General features: G+C 39.6%; 1 protein-coding gene across 9 annotated transcripts in view; it reads right to left on the bottom strand.

Annotated features, from left to right (window-relative positions):
- DAB1 (DAB adaptor protein 1) overlaps nucleotides 1-27059 on the bottom strand; it is a 1250774-nt gene that overhangs the window by 284566 nt on the left and 939149 nt on the right. For all 9 annotated transcript variants that reach the window (XM_063600986.1, XM_008977956.4, XM_008977957.4 and 6 more), the window contains one exon: nucleotides 13709-13911. In XM_063600986.1, the coding sequence (XP_063457056.1) occupies nucleotides 13709-13775 (67 nt within the window). In that variant the 5' untranslated portion in view covers nucleotides 13776-13911. The remainder of the gene's footprint in view (nucleotides 1-13708; nucleotides 13912-27059) is intronic.

The raw sequence follows: 27059 nt of genomic DNA, 5'->3' as shown, positions 1-27059 counted from the left end.
TTTCTAGCTGTGGGCAGGATACTAAATCTCTATGACTCTATTCATATAAAATATGAAAATAAACTGAGAGTAATATTTAAAATGCCTGTACATTAGTCTTCTCCCTATGAAAATGTTTTTTTTTCCTACAAACATATATATCATATATCTTCTAGTATTTAATCACAGCCTCAACCTGACCAAAAGCCACTGGGCACTGGCTAAGACAGCAGAAACAAGTCTTGCAGAGCCTCAAGAAGCAAGGGCTAAAAGAGACCTTAGCAAGTTGCACGATTCCCACCTGCTATCAAGCATCAAGCTACCTTTCATAAGTCCAACCTGATTTCAGCTCTCATGACTATCCATCACTGCTTCAGGATGACATCCAATGTCTTTAGCACATGCTTCTGTATCACTGTTAATAAGGGATATGGGCATGATCATTTTCCCAATGATAGGGGTCCTGATCCTTTTTAGGATCACATAATAAGAACATTTTTCATTGTTGGAGATAATTCTCCTTCCCGTGCACATTTGTCAAAGGCAGTTTCCAACAGTCCTGTACATCATCCTGAAATACATGATAAGATTCAGGTCTGCCATTCATCATCTACTGGGCTTCTTCCAGTGCAAGTCCCAGCATGGTGTGTCTTGCCTCTGGTTTAACAATTAGAATGCAAGTTCTCCCTACAGCAGTATTGCCAGCCAGGGAAAGCTGAAAGACTCAAGTGATGATAGTCCCAAATTTAAGGAATGTGAATCTGCAATGACGACATATAAATCCTTTATAAAGGTAAATTGCATCTGTAGCTACGATTTTACAACAGGAACCAGACCCCTAGGAAGTGAGCTTTCACTGGGGTTTTATTTGATGGTCTCTGCTGGGAAACAGCATGGTGTAGTGGAAAGAGCTTGTGCTTTGAATCAGATCCAAATTAAAATACCTGTCCTTCTATTTACACGACGGGTGACATTGAACATAATCTTAACTTATCTGAGTATGCTTTCTCATCTGTAAAATGGGAGTATTATCAAACTCATAATTCTCTTGTGAAGATTTTAAAAGTTATTGTATTCCCTCCCTGGCATTTAGTAGTCACATCATTAATATCATTTCCCACATTCCACTGATAACTCTTTACTTCTCTTCCTCCCAGCTTTCAGATGATATAATGATATAAAAGACACAGTCCTTGTCAATAAGACTCAGCTGAACACACAATATAGAAGGTAAGAAAGGGTTATAAAGCAGAATCCTAATGAACAGAAGAAAGGAAAAAGAGCTTCATCTGGAGTGAAAACAGTACACTGAGAATCACAAGGCTTAATTCCATGGAAGGAGAGGGATGCTGAGGAGGAGCTCCATGGCAGTGCTATCTGAGCTATGTCTCAGAGGAGCAGGAGGACTTTGACAGGCCAAAAAGAGAGAGGGGAACTTCTTCCAGGCTGAGAGGAGAGCTGAAGCAAATCCATGCATGCTCAAAGGGGGGCAAGCAAGGCGATGTGTTCAAATTGTGCAAGGTGTTTAGAAGGGACACACAACATTTGCTGTATTGATTAGTGAGACAGAACTGCAGGGCCCTTACGGCACTGACTTTGTGTCGTCTTTCCAGCTTCTCACCTTCCTCATCTGTAAACCTGAGATTTTTAAAAAGCAGCTACCTCATAGGAATGATCTGAATGAGAAAACAGATATAAAGGTTTGAATACATTGCCTGATACTTAGCAATTGCTGACAGATAGTAGCTACCTTCATCACCAGCATCCTCGTTATTATTTCAGGTTTGGGGATGCCCACTGGGAGGTGAACTAGGCTGATGATATTACTCACAGATTTGGGGAATTTGCGAAATTTCCTGGTCTTCACTTTTACAGTGCTTGCTCCAAATTAAGAGATAGAAATGATGTTTTCCTTTAATATAACATTATATCTTCCATATCCATGGGGATTAGCTCCAGGATCTCCATAGATAACAAAATCTAAAGATATTCAAGTTCTTTATATAAAATGGCATAGTATTTGCATACAACCTATGTAATCCTGTAGTATACTTTAAATCATCTCTAGATTACTCATAATACCTAATGCAAAGAAAATGCTATGTAATAGCTATTATACTGCATTTTAAAATTTGTATTATTTTTTAATTGTTGTATTTTTTGCCTAATATTTTCTATCCAATGTTCGTTGAATCCATGGATGCAGAACCTCAGATATGGAGGGTGGCTGACTTTATATCCAAGAGGAATGAAAGCAGGGTCTCGAATAGATATCTGTATACTCATTTCATACCAGCATCATTCACAATAGCCAAGAGGTGGAGGCAGCCCAAATGTCCACTGATGGATGAATGGATAAACAACCTCAGATGGAAAACACATACAGTTGGCCCTCCATAGCCTCAGGATTTTATCCACAGTTGGTTGAATACACAGATGTGAAACCCACAGTCACAAAGGGCTGATTGTATATTTCAATTTATACATAGTCAAAATCCTTCAAGTTCATTTTCACTTTACCTTTTTATATCTAGGAAATGTTTCCTTCTCAATCATGTGGAGACTTGTGCGTGACAACCTTCTGCAAGTCACAGGCAAGAGATGTGAAGTGAAGGGGCTTCCCATGGCTTTTTAACTTCTTTTCTAACTATACAACATATTTTGTCATCATTCCCTCCTCTTGCTGAGGCCATCTCAACCTAAAGGCATTACTATTGGAACCTGTAGGAGGACATCTTTCAGTGCAAGCACAACTTAATATTTGGTAAGAGGACATATCATTCAGTGGAGAGTAGTTTAGTCCAGGGTTAAGAACGTGGACAGGCTCTGGGGTTAGAAAGATCTGTGTGTAAATGGGTCCCTTTACCTGTGTGACCTCAAGTAAGCCATACACCTCTCTGAGCCTCAGTTGCCTCTTACACAAAATGAGAATACTTGTCTAAAGGCTATTTTCAAGCTTAAATGAGAAAACATGGACACAAGGACACATGAACAATAGATATTGGTTCCTCCTTCACCTCTGCTCTTGCCTCTCCTCTGCCTTTGATCTATGTGTGTTCTTTTGATGGACTGCAGAAACACTCAGCCTTGCAAACATGTGTACTCTGACCATCCTAGAAGGTGTGTTGCAATAGGAGATTGCTGAAATCTCAGCACACCTGGGAACATCGTCTGCTCAGCAAACTTACACAAATAATAAAACCCCATCCTCTGAGTCATTTACTGACTATCTGCAAAGACAAAGACTCTCCAGCTCCGAGAAAGAGCATATACTTAACCAGACTCACAGTATATCAAGGACTCAGAGGGCTAATGTGAAGAGCTTTGTTCTTCCAAACATAAAAATTCAGGCCCAGTCACTGCCAGAGGCAGCACACTGAGCTTAATGAAGCAGTGGGATGAACTAATATGGCAAATCTTATAGCTCTTACTACCAATATGGCCTATATCACAGTAAATTACAGCACCAGACATGATTGGACACACATCACAAAAGGAGAAGTAGCTGTCTGAATTGTAGGAATTTTGAATGCCACATAATAAGAATCTTAAGAGCCAACTCTTAGGGGAGATTTTTTTAAATTTTCTTTCTCCTTGTGCAAATAATTCTCCCCCACATTATATAACAATTAATTCAACAAACATTTACTGATTACCTACCTTGTGCCAAGTGTACCAGGTGAGGAACTCATAGTTAATGGCATAGCATAGAAAAAAGAAAAATAATTATAGAAAAAATGGGGAAAGTGTGATAATTTTAGTAAGTACAGGGTGCTGTGAGACTCCTTAGAATCCAGGGGATTCAGGTGAGATTTTTCGTGGCCGTAAGTTCATTCATTTACTCCCTTATTCATTCAATAAATATTGCTGCATACCTATGCTTTTCAACACTGTCCTTAGTGGCAGAACTAAAGTGGCTAAAAAAACAGACACAGTCTCTGTCCTCACAGATCTCCCAGCCTAGTGAGTGATAAAGAGGAGAATAAACCTTATTTAAATAATGGAGAAAATGCAAAGTGGTTGAGAGCACACAGCATGGTCATGACCCACAACTGGGGGGCATGTGGGTGGGTTGCAGTGTGTCACCAAAGCATTTCTGGAGAAAAGTAATCTTTAACTTGAGACTAAAGAATACATGGAGTTAGCTTTGAAACAAATACAGAAAAAATGTATTCCCGGCAGAAGAAAAAACATGTACAAAACCCCAAGTGTAAAAAATCAGCATGGTAGGGTCAGGGAACTGCTATTGATTCAGTGGGACCACTCGGTGAAGTATGATTGGCAAGAGTGGTGAGGAATGTGCCTGGACAGATAAGAAGGGGTCAGACCAGACAGCACCTCTCTGATGCCATGATAAGCAGCGTGGACTTTTTCCTGAGGGCAGGAGGAGCCACTCACTGAAGGGTTTTATGCAGGAGTGTGATCTGATTAAATCTCCGCATTAGTGAGCAGTGCTGAGAATGGCTTGGAGATGGACAGCAGTGAAAACCTGAAGACCATTTAGGAGGGTGCTAGGATGATCCAGATGAGAGATGAAGGTAGCTTGAACTACCTTCGGGGACGGGGGCCAGTGGGGAAGAAGGAATGAATGGATTTGAAAGATATGTAGAAGCTCACATGAATTGATAATCAGTGATTAATTAATTGAGGATGTTAGGAAACTCACAATGTTAACCAAAAGGTGACTGTAATCCTAGCACTTTGGGAGGCTGAGGCAGGCCGATTAGCTGAGGTCAGAAGTTCAAGACCAGCCTGGCCAACATGGCGAAACCCCATCTCTACTAAAAATACAAAAAATTAGCTGGGTGCAGTGACATGCACCTGTAATCCCAGCTACTCAGGAGGCTAAGGCAGGAGAATCGCTTGAACCTGGGAGGCAGACATTGCAGTGAGCTGAGATCACACCACTGCACTCCAGCCTGGGTGACAGAGCAAGCCTTCTTCTCAAAAAAAAAAAAAAAAAACAGGTGCCAAGTACAAGTGCATAGGGTAAGAGAGCTATCCAAGGTGAAATTGCAGTCTGCACAAAAGCCACAGAGGTGAGACCTGGGACCTGAAGCTTAGTGTGGCTTAGGGTGGGAGCAAGCGGAGTGACAGAAAAGGAGATGGGAACCACATTTCAAAGGGCTTGATGTATTGTCCTGTGGTGTATGCTGCCAGGGTTACAGAACAAGTTCAAGGAGGAAAAGAGCTATGTAGGTGAGTTTGGAGAAAGCCTGACTTCTAGCAAGGGAACCAGTTAGAACAAGGTCCTGAACTAAGTCACCAATTAAACCTGGAACAGTTTATCTTCAGTGAATGACCACATCAAGTGAAGTGTCCTGTAATAAATTCATGACCGTGTGACCACAGAGAATACAGAAGTCTCTTTTCACCACAGCACATCACATGATCAGTCTTACCATAAAGAAGTAAACTGCTTGGCCCCAAAACATTACTCTCTGCCTCCAAACCCTTTAGCCCAAGAGCTCTACTGATCAAGTTCAGAGAAATTTATCTTTTCTTATAATTAAATCCTTGGTTTTGAATTTCTAAAGCTTACAAATCACAGAGTTCATATAGAATGATTAGCTCACCAAAACCCTGCCAAGACAGAATAGCACCATAAATTCACATGATGTAGCTAATCAGTTTCTATGCTCCCGTCTCCCCAGAAGAGTATAGCCCCTATAATTTTTTTCACATTCTCCAACTCTCCAGCATCAAGTCACAGGGCAAACCCACAGAATACATTCAGGGAAGAGAGTACAGACTTCAGCACTGCTAAGACCTAGTGTATGGCAACTCAGACAGACAAGCCCCATGATCTGGGGCAAGTCTCTTGACCTCTGCAAACATTATTTTCTTATGTATTCAATGGGATGACGTAAGAGTTAGGCTCATTAGGGACAATTTATCTAAAATGGCTCATATGCAGGAAGCATACATGATGGCTATTAGTAAATCTTTGTAGCTTGACAACATGGTCCATTTTCCTTTGTACTTCCTATTCATTCCCTCAGTTATTCTTGGAGCAAGTATCCATTTGAAGAGGGACAAGTGTCTTTTTCTTACCAACTACCCTATATTCCTCTAGAGAAAAGGGTACCTTCTACCTGTCTATATTTCCTATACCACTAGAGATGTGCTGCCTCTCAGACATGGTGGGAGTTGGGGGCCACAGGGGAAAGGAATATTTCTTAATCTTGATTCTAGGTATAGAGTTTCAATGCTAGGTTTTTTATACTTGTGAACTCATGAAATCCTCACTGCAACACTCTAAGATACGAACTACTATTATTTCCATTTTACAGATGAAGAAGTTGAGGCCCAGAAAGATTAGGCAGCCAGCCCAAGATAGGCAAGTAGAAAATGTGCTGAGCCTTGACTCCAACTTCAGTTTATCTAATTCTAAAACATGGGCTCTTTTCAGAAGTCTTCATTGTAAGGAAGAGGAAGCAAACACCCTGAGATGTTAATGAGGTGAATCCTAAGAACATAAGTTGTTTGGGATCTACTGAGTGTAAGGAGCTCCAGCCAGGGAGCCATTCCTGGGTTGCAACCCTGGCTCTGCCATTGCCCAGGGGAGTGACCACTGGCAAATCATTTTCCTCTTGAGACCTCATCTGTGACAACCAGGCTGTGGCCTGCCACCAAACATTAACTTCTTATAACCTTTTATATATGTCAACTTCCAGAGAAGTTGTATATTCCAGACAGGTTATTCACGTTTTCATGTATACAGACTTTCAGAGTATTGTGTTACTTATGTTTATTAAAATAAAAATGTACTTGCTTTTAGTCAGGAAGGCAATGAAAAGAGTTTTAATGAGAATCATCCTCATTATGATAAACATGGAATATTTTAATTAATAAAAATAAACTTGGAGTCAAAGTAAACCTTATGCATTTTATGAACAGTAATAGGTTGGGAATGAATAAAAGCAGCAAAGTAGAAACACAATATTTTTTCAGGGAAAGACGAGACATAAATATCAGAAGGCCCCCTCCCCTGCCCCACCCTCCCAGCTCACAGCGTGGATGACTAGAGTCAGAATCTCCTTCTAAGGCATTTCTCTGTTCTGCAGAAGACCAAGCATAGGCTGGGCTCATGCTGGAGCTGGATAAATGTTTGTGGACAAAAGAACTAATTAATTAATGATGCCCCGTCCTACATTTCAAAATTGGGCAAGCAAATATTATCTCTACATCCATTTGGTGGCTGAGAAAAGTGAAGCTCAAAAAGCAGAGGTGACTTGTCTGAAGTTAGACCATGAGAGAGTGGGGGGCTTAAAGTATGAACCCAAAAACCCAGTATCTTGATTGACCCCAGGCTGCCTCCTCTGCAGGACAAGAGCAGCATATAGAAGCAATGATAAATAAGCCTGATAAAAAGATTGTTTTCTTAAAAGATCATTCTCTCAGGATCCTGATGACCTAATGAGATAATCAATATGATGGCAATTTATAAGCTCCTATGAGGTAAGCCAATATTAGCGGAAGTTACTTCCCAGGGCTAATGACCAGTTGAGCAGTCATGACCCTGAGTGTGACATTACTGAAACCATTCTTTAACCCAAACTGACTAGAATTTTCAAGAAACCTCCAAAAGTTAGCACAGCTGCGAGTTACAGAAGGTTCACACTCGGTTTGATGTGACTTCAAACCTGAGGCATCTGCCCTGTGATCACTGACTTCTCCTGAATCCCATTAAAGCCTTGATTCTTGGAGCCAAAATTTTCCTGGGAGAAAATATGAAGGCAGCTTTTTGTCACTGTCATTGTGGTTAACTGACGATCCCTGGGTATAGCACTAATATGAAATATAAGGGAAGTAAAAAAGTTTCACTATTTCCAGGTGTTTCTAGAAAATAAGGAGGTGATGGTGAACTGTGATTTCAGAAAGAAGAGGACAGAGCCCTAACACACTGACTAAGCCAGACTACATTGCAGACCCCAAGCTAGCTCTTTACTCACAGTATCTCCCTCACCTTTCTTTCTTTCTTTTTTTCTTTTTGAGTTTTGAGTTTTGCTCTTTTTGCCCAGCCTGGAGTGCAATGGCACGATCTCAGCTCACTGCAACCTCTGCCTCCCAGGTTCAAGTGATCCTCCTGCCTCAGCCTCCCAAGTAGCTGGGATTACAGGCGAGTGCCACCATGCCCTATTTTTGTATTTTTGTATTTTTAGTAGAGACAGGGTTTCACCATGTTGGCCAGGTCGGTCTCGAACACCTGACCTCAGGTGATCTGCCCACCTCAGCCTCCTAAAGTGCTGGGATTACAGGCATGAGCACCGCACCCAGCCCCCTCACCTTTCTAATGACAAGTGGAAATATTCACACACACATAAAAACACACAAACCCCTCCCTTTAAAGATAAGTGAAACCAGGCTCAAGGAGGCTAATTAACCTGTCTCTGGTTACACAGCACGTAAAGAGAAGAGTTAGAACTAAAAACCAGGTCTGCTGTGCTCCAAAGTCAGTGCTCTTTCCACTACACTAAGCTGCCAGATGGCACTGCCCCCAGAAATATCTATCTGTTCATCATGGGACACGTTCCTCTACCATGATCTTCCACTGAGTGCCCTAATACGGAGATTACAAATAACAAGAATAGTGTCAACTGATTGTCCTCCTTTGATGGCAGCTAACGAACCTGAAAATATACATTCTTTTCCTCAGGTCTTCCATCAAATTCCACTTCTGGAATGGGCACCATTTGACAAGCTGTATATGCAGTGACACAATCCAATAAAAATAAAATGAAAAAAAAACTTTATTTTTCACTACTTACATCCCTTATTTGAATTGTGAATACTCTAGTTACATTTCATAAATCGCCTGCCTAGAAACTCATTTTGTGATGAAATATGCCCCTGTGTGACTTGTATTTGAAACCGTCTGGCTTGCTTTCAACAGCCTGGGTTAAAGAACTAGGGTGATAGATTTGTGAGGAACTCTAAAGGGGCTTTATGCCACTCTTTCTCACACTAGATGACCCAAATTGTCAGGTATTCTTTTTTCAGGAGTTAAAATATCTGCCCCAGGAGTTACCTAAATCTTAATAAGAGGGGAAAAAAACACTTCTATTTTGTAAATCAGGTAATAATATAGGAAACATACTAATGTCAAATAACAAAATAGGACATGAAATTGTATGAAGAGTATGATGTCAACTACATATTATCCTGGAAGGCCAGTTTAAGGATGTAACTTCAGTTGTTAATAGTAGTTATTTTTGTTTTACGGAATTATGCATGGTTACTTTGTCCTTTCTAATTTCAGCAATAAGCATATATAGCTTTTAAAAAGTTAAATAACTGTAAAGAAAGTTAATATTTTCCAGAAATAGTCCTAAATATTATTCAGCATTTCATTCCTACCAAAAATCATTATATGAGGATATAACATTAACTGATAAAAATCATTGTATGAGAATATAACATTAACTAATACCAGACACAAGGTTTGTCCAAGAAAAGAAGTTATACACCAATCTTGCTGATTAATATAGATATAAAAACCATTCCTTAACCTAACAAATCTTGCTGATAAATATAGATACAAAAAACATTCCTTAACCTAACAAATCAAACCCACCAGGGTGTGGAAAATAATAGCATTACAACCAAGTAAGATTTACCCCAGAAATGAATATTTAAAAATCTATCAGTTAAATCCGCCACAGTATAAATTATAAGAGGAAAAATATGTATAATCATTGAAATAAATACAGAAAAAGCCTATGATAAAATTCAACATGCAAATTTAGAATTTAAAAACACTTCCTAGAAAATAATACATAAAGGGGAACTAACAAGGTATGTTTTGTTTTGTTTTGTTTTGTTTTGTTTTGTGACAAGGTCTGGCTCTATTGCACAGGCTGGAGTGCAGTGGTGTGATTTTGGCACACTGCAAGCTCCAATTCATGGGCTCAAGCCATCCTCCCAACTCAGCCTCCTGAGTAGCTGGGACTACTGGCATGCGCCACCATGCCTGGCCATTCTTTGCATTTTTTTTTGTAAAGACGGGGTTTCACCATGTTGCCCAGGCTGGTCTCAAACTCATAAGTTCAAGTGATCCACCCACCTTAGCCTCCCAAAGAGCTGAGACTATAGGCGTGAGCCACCATGCCCAGCCAGAAAACTATCTTTAGTAAAAACTTAAACATAACTTAAATGTAAGCTAGAAGTAATCAGGAACAATAAAAGGACATTTATTATCACTAAATATTATAATGACAGATCCAGCCAATTAGAGAGAAAAAGAAGTAAGTACTTAAAGATTGATGAGAAACTTATTTGCAGGTTATATGCTGTCTCCATAGAAAATCCAAGCATAGTTGGAGAAAGTATTAGTAATAAAAGAGCATAACGACATGGTTATATTCAAAATTCAATATCAGTAAATAAACTGTTTATTCCTTTTAAAGTTGTATTAATTTTGTCCAAGTTAGCAAATTTGTTTAATGAAATACTATTACATCATCAAAACTGAAGAACAAGAAATGAATTAATGCTGTTACCAGCACGTTTTCTCTCTCTCTCTTTTATTTATTTATTTATTTATTTATTTATTTATTTATTTATTTATTTGAGATGGAGTCTCACTCGGTCACCCAGGCTGGAGGGCAATGAAGCCATCTTGGCTCACCGTAACCTCTGCCTCCCAGGTTCAAGCGATTCTCCTGCCTCAGCCTCCCGAGTAGCTGGGATTACAGGTGCGTGCCACCATGCCCGACTAATTTTTGTATTTTTAGTAGAGACGAGGTTTCACTGTGTTGGCCAGGCTGATCTCGAACTCCTGACTTCAAGTGTTCTGCCTGCCTCAGCCTCCAAAAGTGCAGGGATTACAGGCGTGAGCCACTACGCCCAGCCCTTCTCTCTCATTTTAATATACATGTGCCTTGGCCCAGACAAATGTATAGAGAATAATAATTGTTTATCACTGTTGCACAATTATAAACAATTGCAAAATATTGTTCTGGGACAAATTAGCTATATACTTTTCAAGAGCCCCTTGGGTGTAAAACAGAATAAGCAAAAATATCTATGCGATGGTGATGATGATGATGATGATACAGATGAAGAGGATGGGGGATGGGGAAGGAGGAAAAGAAGGAGATGTGGTGTGTTATGCATATCTGTGTTTCACCAAAATCTATATGTTAAAGCCCTGAACCCCAGTGGCATGGTGTTTGGAAATGGGGCCTTTGGAAGGTAATTATGGTTAGACACCATTGTGAGTGTGGGGCTCTTGTGATGGGAAAGAAGAGAAGGAAAGAGTTTGGTCTTCCTCTACCACGTGAGGACATGGTGAGAAGATGACCATCTACGAGCCAGGAAGAGAGCCCTCACCAGGAACCAAATTGGCTGGCACTTTGATCTTAGACTTTCTAGCCTCCAGATCTGTGGGAAACATGTTTCTGTTGTTTAAGCTGTCAAGTCTATGGTATTTTCTTGTGGCAGCTCAAGCTAATTAAGACAAGATGAATGATGAAGGAAGAGAAAAAGAGAAAAGAGTGGAGAGGAGGGAAATGGAGAAAGATGACAGGGAAGGGAGGGGAAGAGAAGGAGAAAAGGAAAAGGGAGGAAAAAGAGGAAGAAGATCACAGCTAACCTTTGTTGAGCATTTAATACATGCCAAGTAATAAGTATTTTATTTGCCTTATTTTCATTAATCTTCATAGTGAGCCTTTGAAGTCTGTAATATTATATACCCATTTTATAAGAGAGGAAAATGAGGATCAGGTTAAATACTTTCAAAGGTCACATTGTGAGAAAGTGGTAAAGCCAGAATTTGAATCCAGCTCTGCCTACCCAAATCCCATGGTATTAGCCAGTCCATGGAGGACACTCCTCACATATGTATTATGTTGATTTCAGAGTTTTTTTAGGACATGAAGATGAGGAGGTTCTAAAAGGGTCACCTTCATGCTCTCATCCCAAATCCCCAACTGAGCCAATGTCCTGAAAACCTGAATCCTCTCCGCAGAATGCTTCTGGTTTTGCATGTTAAAATTAAGAATGAAAAAATATGCACTAAGATAACATTTTTAATGCATTAAGCATTCAAGAGTGCAGGTTTAGTGGAAAGGTTAAATTTAAGGCAAAAATATAACTTGTCAGTTTCCAGTGAAAAAGCATTTGAATTCTAGTACATACTGGGCTCTGCAACCTCTTTTTTTTTTTCCACACAGCAGTCTCCCAAGACATGTTCTTTCACCCACTTACTTTCTTTCTATTATTCTTAGACCATGATGCATAGAAAACAAGGTTTACATTAATTTTTAGGGAACAAAATAGACTGCCTCCAAAGTATTTGTGTTTCAAATAAACATCAAAAGCAAAATTTATAGTCCTTCCTGGGCTTCTGGCTGTCAAAGAGCTGCATATGTATTACAGTTATGTCCCTTACTTCATATAGAGTGTCAGACAAATGCCATCACAAAACATAACTGGGCAGGCACAACAATGTCTCAAACAAATCACTGCCTATACAAAGAAGTCAAGGGCATCCCAGTTTGCAAGCTCACATTGACAGATTTCAAGACCTGAAAGAGAGCTCTGTCAATCCTCTCCCATGCAGCTGAGAAAACAAGGGAGAGACAGCAGAAACTACAGGGAGAAAACACACACACAGAGAGAGAAAGAAGTTGCTCATATTTAATTGGCAGGGGGTGAAGCTTACTGAAAAACATGGTCCTAAAGCCATGGGGCTAAATTCTCCAGAAAACATGAAAAGTGATAGAATTACTTTATTATCACACTATGCCTGCAAATCTTCATTGCCAGATATCTCTGGCTCCTCTCTGCCAAGCACTTTCTAAGTGCTGAGACTTAAAATGCGAACAAAACATCTAGCTCCAAAGGAGTTTATGCAGGACATTTTTAATAAAGCAAAACACTAACCAAGTGCTAATGAAACAAAACAAATAAAAACATTTATATCAATTTTGGGAGTAAGAAAAGGCTCCCCCAGGAGGCTCCCCTAAACTCAAACCTAGTGAATAAGCAGGAGTCAGTTCAGAAAAAAAAAAAAAAAAAAAAAAGAAGAGCAACAAAAAAGGATTTCGGGCTGGATTAAGAGTCCAGTGGTTCTTAAAGTAGGGTCTCTGAACCAGCAAGACTGGCATCACCTGGGAACCTGTTTTAAATGCAGAGTCTTGGGTCCTACCCTAGACTTACTGAATCTGACACTTTGAGATGAGACTCAGAAATGAAGGCTTTAACAAGCCCTCCCAGTGATTCGGGTCCAGCCGGAGTTTGACAACCACTGGTACAGGCAATGATGAACTACAGAATATCTGGAGGGTAAACAGGGATGGGGAAGGGGGGTGGTTAGGCAGAGATGTTGCTGGAGGGATGGATAGAAGGCATATGCAGAAAAACTTTGTATATTATGAGAAAAGTTTTGGATTTTATCTGGAGAATAATGAAGAGCCATTACATTATTATATTATGAATACGAAACACACAAAATAACTATTTAAAAATATATGCGATCATAAAGATACTTCTTTATATCATTCCAGAGATTTAAAAACTCATTCCTGTGCAGAAAAGTTTTGGATTTTATCTGGAGAATAATGATGAACCATTACATTATTATATTATTAACACAAAACACACAAAATAACTATTTAAAAATATATGCAATCATAAAGATATTTCTTTATATCATTCCAGAGATCTAAAAACTCATTCCTGTGCAGAAAAGTAGCCATTAAAAAAAGGTCAAATTCAGCCCTACCTTTCTTTCTGGAGTCTTTCTTGGCGCTGGTTTTCACAGCTACTTGAAGTTCTGTCTCAGTTGACATCCTACTTAATCCTTAGTCCACTTCACACAGATCCCGGGCCTCGGCCAGGCTCATTGAGGACTCTTCTCCAAGAGAAAGACTCCTCCCTTCAGAAATGACACTCCGAGCTGCACATTTCATTCACTCTTTTTGAGTGCTGCAAATCAAGGCAAGAGAACATTCAGAATCATCACTGTTATGAAGTTAAACAGAAATTTATAAAAAGTGAATTGGCAAACATATACAAACAAAATCTTGGTCTTTATGCAAAAACTGCTCCCATGGTTTCATGAAGGCGTTGATAGGGTTTATACAGCAAAGGGAATGAGAGGCTTAGCGGCAAAACTGCTTCTCAAACTAGGTAACTGAAAATAGATCTTTAAAAGTCTAGATTTATAAGAGGGACAAAACCCAACTCTGTTTTCTATGTTTCTTATTTTCAAGCACTAGATCCCAACCAGAAAATATAGCAAAGGTATGTCCTGACCAGCCCCATGGAGACATTTCCAACAAGAGAGCACCCATCCATCAGCCAAGCTTGATCAGCACCTTGGCAGCAAAAGCAGATCATATGGAAGTAACCTGTGGTCTGTCCCTCACTGGCAGGCATCAGAGGGGGCATGGAGTTGACATACAAATGGGCTCCAAGGATAAGGTGACAAATGGGGCCAAGAAACATTCCAGCAAGCCAATTTTTATGTCAGCTTTTCCTCCGGCTATAAGAGCAGACAAGCATTTAATGTGCAGAGAAAAAGAAAAGAAACAGGCAGACACAGATTTCATTCATTCATTCTCTAATAAATGTGCATTGAATAATACCAGGTGCTATTAAACTCAGACACCGTGCTAGGAACAGAATAATGATAATACAACCACTTCACTTACAGGTAATATTTACTATATACTATGCCCTTAGCTACTGCTTCACATATAGTGTCTCACTCGATCTCATTTAAATTAAACAAATATACAGTATTCTCTTTGATAATAGTCCTTTCTTGTGACTATCTGATAGTTATATCTGAGAGTTCTATTAAAAAGTAAACATTTCACCAATTTCCACTTTTGAAAAATATTAAGAAAAAGCTATTAGAAATGGATCTTCGAATTGTGCAGCCAATTCTTAGTTCATCCCACAGATCTAGAACAGTTTAATAGAAAACGACTGACCTCGAATGCCAGTTTCAGTTCAAAAAGAATAATGACCCAAACCTCTTAATCATGACAATCTAGTTAATCTTAACCAGAAAGTCTAATATAAAAGCCACATAAAATTATAGTAAAGCTTCAATATGAGGAAATTCCCACCTTAATCCAAAGATATCTGTTTTGTTTTATTTATATATAAGCTACCTATTTTTTAAAAAGGAAATGGCCCAAATGAAAGTACTTGATCTAGTGAATCTAAGGCTACAACTAAGAAAAACAGAAAGTTATCTCTGTAAAACAGGGTCCATGAAACTGTACACAGAAAATGAGAATTTATCCTGTCACTTTTATACCATCTATCTATACCTTGTCACCAGCCCCCACACCCTTTCCAGACCCTCGTCTCTAAGACAACGTTCAATGGGAGATGGCAGAGTCACAAAATTTGGTCATGTATAAACATAATAAAATTTATTAATAATATTTACCATTTCACTGCAGCAAATATTTAGTAAGAATCTGCTATGGGCCAGATACAAATACTAGCTCATTCATGTTAACAGACATTTACCATGTAACCATGCTGGCCAAGAGTACATAGTCAAGGGTTGTTTCCTGTCCTCAAAGAAGCTCAGTCTAACAGAGGTATCAGTCATGTAAGGGACGACAACACACATATGTGAGCAAAACTAAAACAGGTATAAATACCACACACACTGGGGCGGAAAGATGCAAGTATTCATCTTTGCTTGGAAGGGTCAATAAAGCTTCAAAGAGAATAAGCCCTACTCTGTGAGATGTTGAAAACTATGTTTCTGTCAAAAGGACGATAAGGGAAAGGACCACCAGCTTCTCAATAATTGTATGTAGAATGAATGAATGAATGAATGAATGGTTGTCTCAGGCAGAAAGATCAGCATGTGTAAAAGCAAGGAGGGGTGAAATCAACAACCAAACCAGTAAAAGGAGGCACGACTCTAGCAGGGAGGTGATGCACTTCCCCATCTTCCCAGTTTTTCCTTGTGCTGCTATCTTTCTATGGAATCTCTTGTCTCAAGTCTGCCTGGACATTCTATTGAATCCTCAAGGTTCAGTTCAAAGAGACATCACAGGCAGAAAGATGTTCTGATCTCTGTAGCAAAATAGACTCTTTCCCAACTTATTTTATGATTTGATTTTTGGACAACTTCAGTTTCAGCCACTTACAAGCCACATGATTTGAGGAAGTTACTCAACCTGGTCTTTGCCTCAGTTTCTTCATCTGTACAATGGGGATAATAGTGCCCACTGGGGGAGCTGTTGTGGCAATTAAGTATGATCACACATGTAATGTGATTGGAAGAGTGTCTGGCATGCCTTCTGGTAAGCATTTAATAAATATTAGGCACATAAATTCCTGTGCCACTTGCTCAAGGCCACATGGCCGGTATGTGACCGAAAGTCTGTATTATCTCCCCTTTACAAAGGAGGAAATTGATACAAGTTAATTTTGCTGTCTCAGGATGAATTGTAGGAAATGGTATCATGTTGGTCTTGGACACAGTAGGTGCCCAATCTATAAATTCAGAAAGTAGCTGAAATATATGGATTTTACACATTTTCAAGAATTTTTAAAAATCAGTTGTATAAAACTGGATTGGATTTGGGCCATTTTCTCTTCTTCAACCTTATAAATCACAATATAGCACCTCTCCTTATTTCTATCTTCAAAGACGTTTGCTCAACAAAATATGATTATGTTCAAGTGTTACAAGCATTACTTGTGAATTTCTGAAGTACATCCCTCCATCAATAATGAAAGGAAACCACCATCATTCTGAATAAAAACTTAAATAAGGAAGCTACAGTACTGTGAGAATGTACCACAGTGTGGACCCTGGCATCCCCTTTAATTTTCCAAAAGGCAGAGGTTGAGCAAATGCTGTGAAGTAACTCCAAATTATTTAGGAAATTCGCTTCTTTGTAATTAAGGAGATTAAAGTCCTCCAGGGCCAGAAACCATGTGACAACTCAAATCATTTTCCCCAGTAAAGGCTGTGAAACCCTATCAGTTAAATTCAGGCTTGCCTGGAATTTTGAAATGCTTCAATAATATTTCTTTGCTCCACACAATCTGCAGTAATTTAATATTCCTGAAGTGTGTCAGGTTTTTTATAATGAGCTCTTCAAATCTAAATGTGAATTATGTAACATTCTACTACAGACATTCTGTCTAGTGAACTGCTTCTAAAATGTAAAATTTCATGTTTAGTGATGGGGTGGGGGCCAAAAACACTAAACCACAAAGCAGAGAAAACAGATATGCCTTTTTTTTTAAACAAAGCATGAAGGTTTCAGCAGCTACAACAGAACAAACACACACTAAACACATACTATAACACATATTTGTGTTCTTTCTTTCCCCCTTTTCTCATATAATCCTACAATAAAACAGCTATTATTTATTGAGGGCCCATTATTTGCCAAGTACTATGCTATGAGCTTTTCTGGTATTATTTGATTCAATTCATTCAACTATTTTAAGAATCCAATATAATTATCTACATGAAACAAACGAGGAAACTGAGGCACAAGCCAGCTTAGGCGCTTGTCCAAAGCCACATAGCTAGTAAATAGCACAGCACAGGGCAAGTTACAAGACACTCGTCTCTCCAACTTCACTCAAAGCCCTCCCAGATTTCCATTAGTGGGTGAATGGAAAAACAAAATATTGGTACAATGGAATATTACTCAATTGTATAAAGGAAATGTAGTACTGATACACACTGCAATGTGGATGAACCCTGAAAACAGCAAGGCAAGTAAGTTAGACAAAATATGTTGCATACTGTATGATTTCACTTATATGAAATATCCTAAATAGACAAATCCCTGGAGACGGAATGCAGATCAGTGGTTGCCAGAGGCCAGGGGAGGGGCATAAGGTTGAGGAACTGCTTAATGGGTATGGGGTCTTCTTTGGAGTGATGAAAATATTTTGGAACCAGAGAGAAGTGAGGGTTGCACAACATCATGACTATAATAAATACCACTTTAAAATGGTTAATTTTATGTCATGTGAATTTCACCAGAATTAGGAAAACAAAACCCCTCCCAACCTGATATGAGCCTTGTGTGATAACACTAATGCCACTGCAAATTCCAGTTTAAAAACATAATGTAGTGCTAAAAGACAGATGAAAGTGTAGTTTTCCCAAAACCAACACTTTGAGTTTGTGTGGCAGTAACGGCATGCATTAAAACCGTATGTCACTATTGGCATGTTTTATGATTCGATATCTTACTTAGCTTCATCCAAGGTATAAAGCACAGAAAACAGGACATTTATAAACAAGGCCCAAAGGTTTATAACAGTACAGACAAGAAGCCTCAGTTTCCTCATCAGTAAAATGGGAACACCACCACCAAGTATGTGAGATTTGGAAGATAAATGAGATTTGGGCATTAAAAAGCCTAGCTAAATTTATAGCATGCTACCTTTTATCTCTACAAGAAGATATGCAGGATAAACAAACCAGATAACATGGAAGTTGTTTTTCATAGGGAGAACTGGGTGGTGATGTGACTGGGTGCCAGGGTAAAAGGGTTATGGCAGAGGGTGATACTCCTCAGAATACAGCTTTTTGCATAATTTCCACATTTGGAAGCATATTAATGTTCTACATATCTGAAGAAAATTAAATTAATAGAGATGGTAAGGGGGATCGTAGAACTAAAAGCAGACTGAAGCAAATCAATTCAATTTTATGTTAAATGGACATCATAAGCACACTTGCTAAACAGGTGGAAGAGAAAAAACTTTATCAAATAACTTATAAACACAGAATTGGATGGCACACACCCAGTCTTGGGTAGAGTTGAAGCAAGAGCAGCAGCAAACAAATTCTGAAGTCTTTTTAGCAGGCTTGTTTTCTGTAGTGTTATGAGCAAAGCAATTCTGAAACTATTTTCGATGTTCTATAGAATGGAGCAAAGGAGTAAATGCAGATATTGTTGGGAGCCAAGCTTCTCCTATGGGACAAGAGATGTTAAAATAGGGAAAGGAAAGCAGGAAAGAATGCTAAAGTGATAGATTGAAAATTGTAGGTTTCAAAGTAAACTCAGGATTTATAAAATATGCATGCATTTGTATATAAATGTATAGGTATGAATGTATATATGTGTTGATATGCAACTATTTCCTATCTCTGTCCATTAAGAGGGCCTAGGAGCAAAGATACTCTAGCAACAATGAGATAACTAATACTTAGATTTTGGTTTCTGTTATCATTTTTCAGCAAAAAAAAACCAAGGTTTCTTGGGGGAAATGAATTATTTCAGAGCTAGCGCATGGCAGGTACAAAATGAGCCTGAAATATCTTGTTATTCCAGAAATTAAGTGCTCAAAACAAACAAAAAATGATGAGAGAATTTTATAAAGGATACAGAAGCCATCATGAAGAGTTCTCACCAGCCTAATTAGGAATGATTTAAACACCGATATAATTAAGGATGGTAATAAATAATAAACCATTGAAAAAATAGAAATCCACAAATCTATACAGATGACAGACAGACAAACAAATGGGGTAAGAATGGAAGGCTGTCTTGCTTATAGCAGAACAGGTGCTGACTGGTAAACACCAAGGGAGTGCTGGAGTTATAAAATCAACATTTTGCAGCCATCAGAGTAAAGACTGGTCAGGCAAGAATCATCAACAGATGCTAAGTCCGGGAAAAATTTTTGATAAGAAGCAGAATATTTGCAGGTCTTAAACTGTCTTCGCACTTATTGTTTATCAGTTCCAAGAGAAACTTTGTAATTATACAGTGGAGAAATTGGACAAAACGTTGTTAACAAAATTAACATCAACAAACGGGGCAGATGGATAGCATGTGATACCCTGAGCAGAACATAACATCACTATGCAGTACTGTGTAGTGTTCTGGCCAGGAATCTAATCAGATTAGGCATTTAAGAAATCGGAAGGGGAGAGCTGTATTCACTGAAAATGTAATAAAAGACAAAGAGAAGCTATGGAAATATTTTAGATTAAAAGAAATTAAGCCGAAATAACAATTAAATGCCATATCTATACAGGATATTGTACTGGAGAGAAAAGAAATGTTAGCCCCCCAAAATTATTGAGCCAATTGATAAACTTGAATATGAATGGTAAGTTAGGTAAACATATTGCATTAATGGTAAATTTATTTAACTTGAAAACTTTCCTGTGATTATATAAAATAATATAGCTGTTTTTAGGAAACACACTAAATATTCAGGAGTAAAGGGCCAAGATATGTGCACCTTATATTCAGATGATTCAGAAAAAACACATATACATGTATACATGTATGTGTATGCATATATTTGTGAATATATATATATGTATATACATACATACACAGAGAGAAAACACACAAATGATAAATCCAGTAAGATAAAATATCAGCAATGAGTGATACTAAGTAAAGGGCATTGGGTGTTTTTTGCTTATCTTATGCTTATACTTCTTCCTGTAATTGTGAGATTATTTCCAAATTAAGAAAAGGGAAAACAAAGCCTAGCTCAAACTCTTAACACAAAGAAATATGTAACTAAGTCCATTCTGGCCTCACTTTTCTCCTAAGTTGAAACCCATTCCAGCTTCCTAGATGGCATACTTTCTAATTCCCAAGGCTAGCTGAGTTTAAAATTATTTTATGGCTGCCAGTTCTGATTCCACCTCCACCCCTGTAACTCCCCAGACTGCCAAACTTGGCAGAAGTCTATGGACCAAATTTACACGGAACAGGGTCCTTTCTTCCTGAGCTCTAAACTTCCTCTCTAGACTGTATTCTATGCCCACTCAGACTTTACATCCTCCTGCCCCCTGGACCACTGCAGGTTCCTTTAATTACTCAGCCTAAGTAGGCCTTTTGTAGATTATCTCCCTCTCCATTCCTGGGACTATGTCATTAACCTGTCAATCTTTTTTTTATTTTTATTTTTTTATGTCAAAGGCTATCTGATCTGACCATGGCAATTTGGAAAAGGCCTAAAATTCCCCCATGCTGCATATTTGATCTTTTTAGGGTCAAGACAACAGGAAAATGTAGGGCTTTGCAGGAACCCAATGGCAGCAGTTCTATAAAGCTGCTGTGGTGTGAAAGGTACAAGTGCTATAGAAACTTTTGGCAGAATATTGAGAGATGCTGTATCTTTCTGCTAATAGAGGTCCACCATCATTGCAGCAGATGTACAATCATCATCTACTTTACCAAAACTTTCAAGAAAAATAACACATTGATAGGACATATTCCTAGCTTTAAAACTTTGAAGCTCACAAAACTGATAGATTTACAGCCTTGGTATGGATCCAATCAAAGCTCTCTTGCCATAACTGTAACAAGAAAGGGGAGAAAATGAATCACAAATATGGGAGACATATCTTAGCCTAACAGCTCATCTTCACGATGTGGCATTGTTAGTTATATTTACCCCATGTTATGAAAAAAAACAGAATTTTAGGCAACTTACAGAAAGCCTTATAAAAGCCATTTTCTATAATAGGATAAACTAAATAAACAAGAAAGTTGGAGCAAAGAGACACAAAAAATTAGAAATGAAGATGAAGGCAGAAGCAAGAATAAGACATCAAAAACATTGATACGGCTGTAGAAGATAGGCTATATGTTTGGCTATGAGATTCCTAGAAGCCAAAGCAAAGAGAGAAAAGATCGGTTACAATTTCACAAAGTCTACAGAACTTTTTTTCCCTTTGGACCAGAAGTGGAGAAAGAAAACTGTCCATCAGTTTTCATGAAATTGACACCGTGGTATCACAAATGTCAACATAAGCAGTGTCTCTATAAAATTCTGAAAGAGAATATTCCACATCTCTTACTGTATGCTGAGATCATAAAACTAACACTGAGAGCATAATACTAGTAGTACCACTTTTAAATAGGGTCCAAACAATGTGGCCAAAATCCATTTAAGTTGTTTATGAACAAGGCATATTTTCTTTTTATTAACTAAATCGAAAGATAAATAAGTGGGATCTTGCTACACAGTATCTGATGGTCTAACTTTTCTAAGGTAAAATCTTGAATTAAGCTAATCTTTTTTATCAGTTTACTCATCTGTAAAATGGAACAATAATAGAATAATCTCATAGGTTTATGTGAAAGTATTTTTGGAAAAATAAAATGCTATGTTCCAGAAGGCAGCACTCTTGCTAATCAGACATCAGTCAATCTTCGGCAAGGCAAAGAGGGAGGGAATACAATGTGTTTCTGTAATCAAACTCAAAGCTAACAAAAGCCAGAACCAGGTTTTAGCAACATTAAAGGAATTTATTTGACAGCAACATGGCATACTCAGCAACATTTCATTTAACTAATGGATCACATAGTTTCATTAAGTATTTATAGCACCATGAAAATTCATTACATAAACTCCTAGGGTATCAGAAAAAAACAAGTGTATAAACCTAAAATAATTCCATTAGTGTTTTCAATACTTGGGACCCCAGTTACATCCAACCTTCTAAAATTCTCACCTCTAATTTTACAAAAACATATGGCAGAATGTAAAGCAGCAAGCTGTCCAAGGGGCTGGGCTGGAAGCCTGCCTGACTCCGCCATTGACTGCCTAGGTAAATTTAGACCTTTAAGCTCTTTAACCAGCCTTGGCCTCAATTTCTTCATCTGTAAAATGGGAATACCTTTTTATCTCACTGGGCTTACAGGAGACCAAAATGCACAGAGCTATATAAAATGTCATAGCTGCTTGCCTTGTGTTCAGCTCATACTCTTCTCCCACCTCCCCTTCTCTCCTCATCCTGTTTTTCTCTACCCTCTCATACAGCTGTGTGTCTGTCTCCCCAGCAGGCCTTAAACTGTCCCAGCCACGAGCGGGAATGTGCCCTATACACCTTTGCATACACACCAGCCCCCTGCACAGAGCCTGCCATGTTGTATTGGCTGGCAACAAATATTTAAATAAGGAAACAAATTCACTGATTCATTGAACAAGTAGTTATTAAACACCTATTCTTTGATAGACCACTGTTCTAGCTGCTCAGAAAGAAATAAAGATGATATAATTCCAACTGCAAGGAGCTCAAATTGTTAGGGAGGGAAAAAGAGACAGTGATTGCATGGCATGCTAACAGTTGGTATGAGAGAAATCATAGGATTCTCAGGAATGCAGAGGATAGGCACTACCTCAACCTGGAGATGCTGCAGGGTGGACTGAGGCAGAGTTAACAGGGGGGATGCGGACGGAAGACTTCCAAAAAGAGGAGATCCTTGAACTGAGTTCAGGAAGACAAGTAAATGTTAGTTACCTTAAGAAGAAAAGCTGTGGATGATATCATGAAACAGAGAGAAGACGTAATCAATCCTGGGAACTCAAACAGCTCATCATGGCTGGGTAGTAACAAGAGGCAAGTCTGCAGAAGGAGAGATAGGCCAGAATGCAATGGGCCTGAATTCAGATCCTGCCAGTGAGGCGCTTGAAACGGGTGCTGTAAACCCAGTCGTGTACAACCCAAGGAGGCCCCAAGAAAATCCACTGGGGTGGGGAGATCAAACTCTACAATGCGTAAGATTATTTTTAGCTACAAAAAAAATAAAAGTTTATTCATTTAATATGCAGATTAACAGTAGCACATGTATGTACCATATTCCAAAATGCATACATTGGTGAAGACCTCAAAAATTATTCATTGATTCATTGACTACTCACAGGTGACAGGGGCCACTACAGTGGGATAACAGGGGAGCAATTGATACAGTTTATGTTCTTACAAAATGGTGCTTGTCCAGGAATCACCCAGGGACCGAGGGCCAAGCAAAAGACTGCTGCATGAGGGGAGCAAATTTAAAAGCACATGTGCTTCCATTTTCTTTTCCAAAGAGGTCCTAGATAAATGAATCTTCAAAAAAAAAAGGTAAAAAGCAAACATACCCAACTCCTTCAGAACACAGTCATTAAATCACAGGTTCTGTCAATCAAATCAGGTCAACACACATTTCCTAAACACTGACTCTGTGTAAGCAGACCCTGTAAATGCTGGAGGTACAGAGGGAGATTAAACAAGGCCTGGCCACAGCTATAGCCTCCCAGGGCAGAGTCTGACCTCAGGTGCTCATCACATCTGCTCCCCAACACACGGATTCTAAAGGGGCACCTTCCTCACTGGCCTTTTTAGCCATGATACTATTCCTCATTTTAACCCTACTCCATACCAGCCAGGTGAGGGGAGGCAGGCTTACTGTGTTTATTTGCTTTTGGAGACTGAACGCCCTGTACTCATCGCCGTTTCCTCCACAGAGTGTTTGAGTAACGCGAACTATTGCTATTCCCTAGGGTCTAGCAGAGAGAAAAGACAAGTATTTAACATGGGCCTCCCTGTGAAAGGGATTTTAAATAAACAAATGCCGCATTTGGCAGCTTCACCTGCTGATTTACCTAAAATATATACCGCCATTATTTATTCTCCCTTCCACAAGCTGCATTTCATTATCTTCAAAGTTGACAATCAGAAAGAGAACAGAACCGACACCTGTAAGTACCAAGCCTAGCTGGTGCAACAGATGACCCCAAGCTGCTCCACTTCACGAGTGCCCTGGGCAGGGACTCATCCTGAACCGTCTGCCTCTCAGTGACTGTCTGGGTCCCAGTGACCATCAATAGATTTCCCCTGTAAGAGCCTTGCCCGCTGGACCCACTCGAGGTCCCTTCTAATAGACGCCACCTTCTCCTTCTGGAGGGAAGAGAAAGACAGGTGGCAGGCTTTCTCTCATCACTGATAACCTATTTTTCTTCTCGCTCTCCTCAAACATCATATTTTTACCACCTTCCTTTTGACAAAAAGGGCTATCATCTTCCTTTAGCTTGCTAATGATTTGCTAGTCCAATCTCAATTACCGTAAAATGGATACATGGATGGCTCAAATTTTCTCCACAAAAGGATCTGTGCTTGACGGGAAGCAACCCAATTTCCACAATTATCTCCCTGACAAAAAAGCACACGCAACAGCAATAACCGTGTTTTCCTGAAGCCATAAATGAGAATGGATGCCCTGACAAAGGATGTCTTTTTGTTGTTGTTTCCTGATTTGTGAATGTATTTATTGGAACCATCTCACAAAAATGTAAAAATTCAATCACACTTGGAAAGTAATGAGCAAAGCAGCAACATGGAAAAGCCTCCTCACTGTTTCACCTAGCAAACCACTACAAACTCAAACTCCCCTGCACAGGAAGCCTTCCCTGACCACCTTCCTGCACTCACTCCTTACACACCACACCTCTACTTACAAGTAAGAGCACGGTGGGCAGCTCCCGAATGGGAGCTACAGCTGGAATCACCTGAGGAGCTGATGCCCATCCCTGGATTCTTATTTAATTGGTTTGAGGTGCAACATGGGCACTGGGATTTTTTTTATTTTATGTTTTAGAGACAGAGTCTCACTCTGTTGCCCAGGATACAGTGCAATGGTACAATCATACCTTACTGCAGCCTCCAACTCCTGGGTTCAAGGGATCCTCCCACCTCAACCTCCCAAGTAGCTGGAACTACAGGTGCATGATGCTGCACCCAGCTTGGCACAAGGAGATTTAAAAGCTTCCCAGGTGATTCTAAACTGCAGCCAAGTTTGGCAAACACATGAATAAAGGTTAAGAGAACTTGGCATGACCCCTCCCACTACTTGGGTAGGGTTGGGCACACTATTTAACTCCCCCAAGCCTGAATTTGTTCACTGCAAAATGCGATGACTGAATACATGCCACATCTAACTATAGTATTAAATGATGTAATCCACATAAAATGTTTATCTCACAGTGGTAAGTGCTGGTGGAAAGCAGAGAAATGCCCTTCCCCAAAGATGCTCAAGTCCTAATCACTGGAACCTGATGTAGACGACTGAGATAATGAAAACTGGGGCTTTTGAACTCCTGAGATTTAGATGACATTTGAGGTTTTGAACAGAAGAGACCAGAGAGATCCTGGGATGGGGGTTATATACTGCATGAAGGATGAAAGTTGATCTTTGGGTGGGAGGGCTGACAGTGGTAGACAGAATGGTGACCCCCACAGATGCCTCCTCCCTAGCTTCTGGAGCCTGTGAACATGTTGTCCGTCACATGGCAAAGGAGTTGTATGTGTTACTGCCCTGCTGCTTGCTCTGCCTTTCGCCCCAGTCCAGTCCCAGCTAGCTGGGCCTGGGACAGATCTCTCCCCAAGGACAATCTGCTGCCTGACCAGCAGTCACAGCTCAGCCTGGCAGAAAGAACTACATCCAAGTTGGATATATAAGAAGATATGCACAGTCTCTCTTTCAAGAATTTGAATTTGTCAGTTCAGACTCTATCCACTGGTAGAGAGACTAGAAGTGAAAAGATGAACAGGGAGAAGCCAGGAGGCAGCAAGGCCAAGACCTAGCAGAAGTTGTGAGTTAGCAGAAGTGAGCACTAGCAGAAGCCACTAGGTAGAAAAACAAACAAACAAACAAACAAACAGATAATTAGAAAGGGGAAAGAGAGAGATCATTTTCAGTAGAAGTAGAAACTGAAGGCACCCAATGGCAGGGAGCAAACAAAATCCTGTGCAGTGGGAACAACATGATACCTAATCCCAAGAGATACCCAGGATTCTTCCTGTTAGAAAGTCATATCCAGTGTTCACGAGGCCAGGCTCTACGGCTATTCCTAACTCCAGAAAAACTCCTCCCTGCCTTACTGCTACGCATGGCTTTACAATGTCATAGTCCTCCTTATTGTGGGGGACTGCAACAAACAGCCTGAAGCTCCTACTCTGATGCACGTAACTATACCTGTCATCGGAACCCTTAAACATATCACTGTTTGTATTAGCCCATTCTCATATTGCTATAGAGAAATACCTGAGGCTCGGTAATTTATAAGAAAAGAGGTTTATCTGGCTCATGGTTCTGGGGAGGCTTCAGGGAGCTTTTACTCATAGCAGAAGGGAAGGTAAAGCAGGCGCAGGCACTTCAAGTGGTGAAAACAGGAGCAGGAGAGAAGGTGGGGGAGGTGCCTCATACTTTTAAACAATCAAATATCCTGAGAACTCACTCACTATTGTGAAGACAGCATCGAAGGACGGCGCTAAACAATTCATGAGAAATCCACCTCCCCCCACCCCCTCCCCCGCTTCC

This window comes from Pan paniscus, chromosome 1, assembly GCF_029289425.2.
Source record: "Pan paniscus chromosome 1, NHGRI_mPanPan1-v2.0_pri, whole genome shotgun sequence".
Classification (NCBI taxonomy): domain Eukaryota; kingdom Metazoa; phylum Chordata; class Mammalia; order Primates; family Hominidae; genus Pan; species Pan paniscus.
This window is presented reverse-complemented; position numbering and strand designations above follow the sequence as displayed.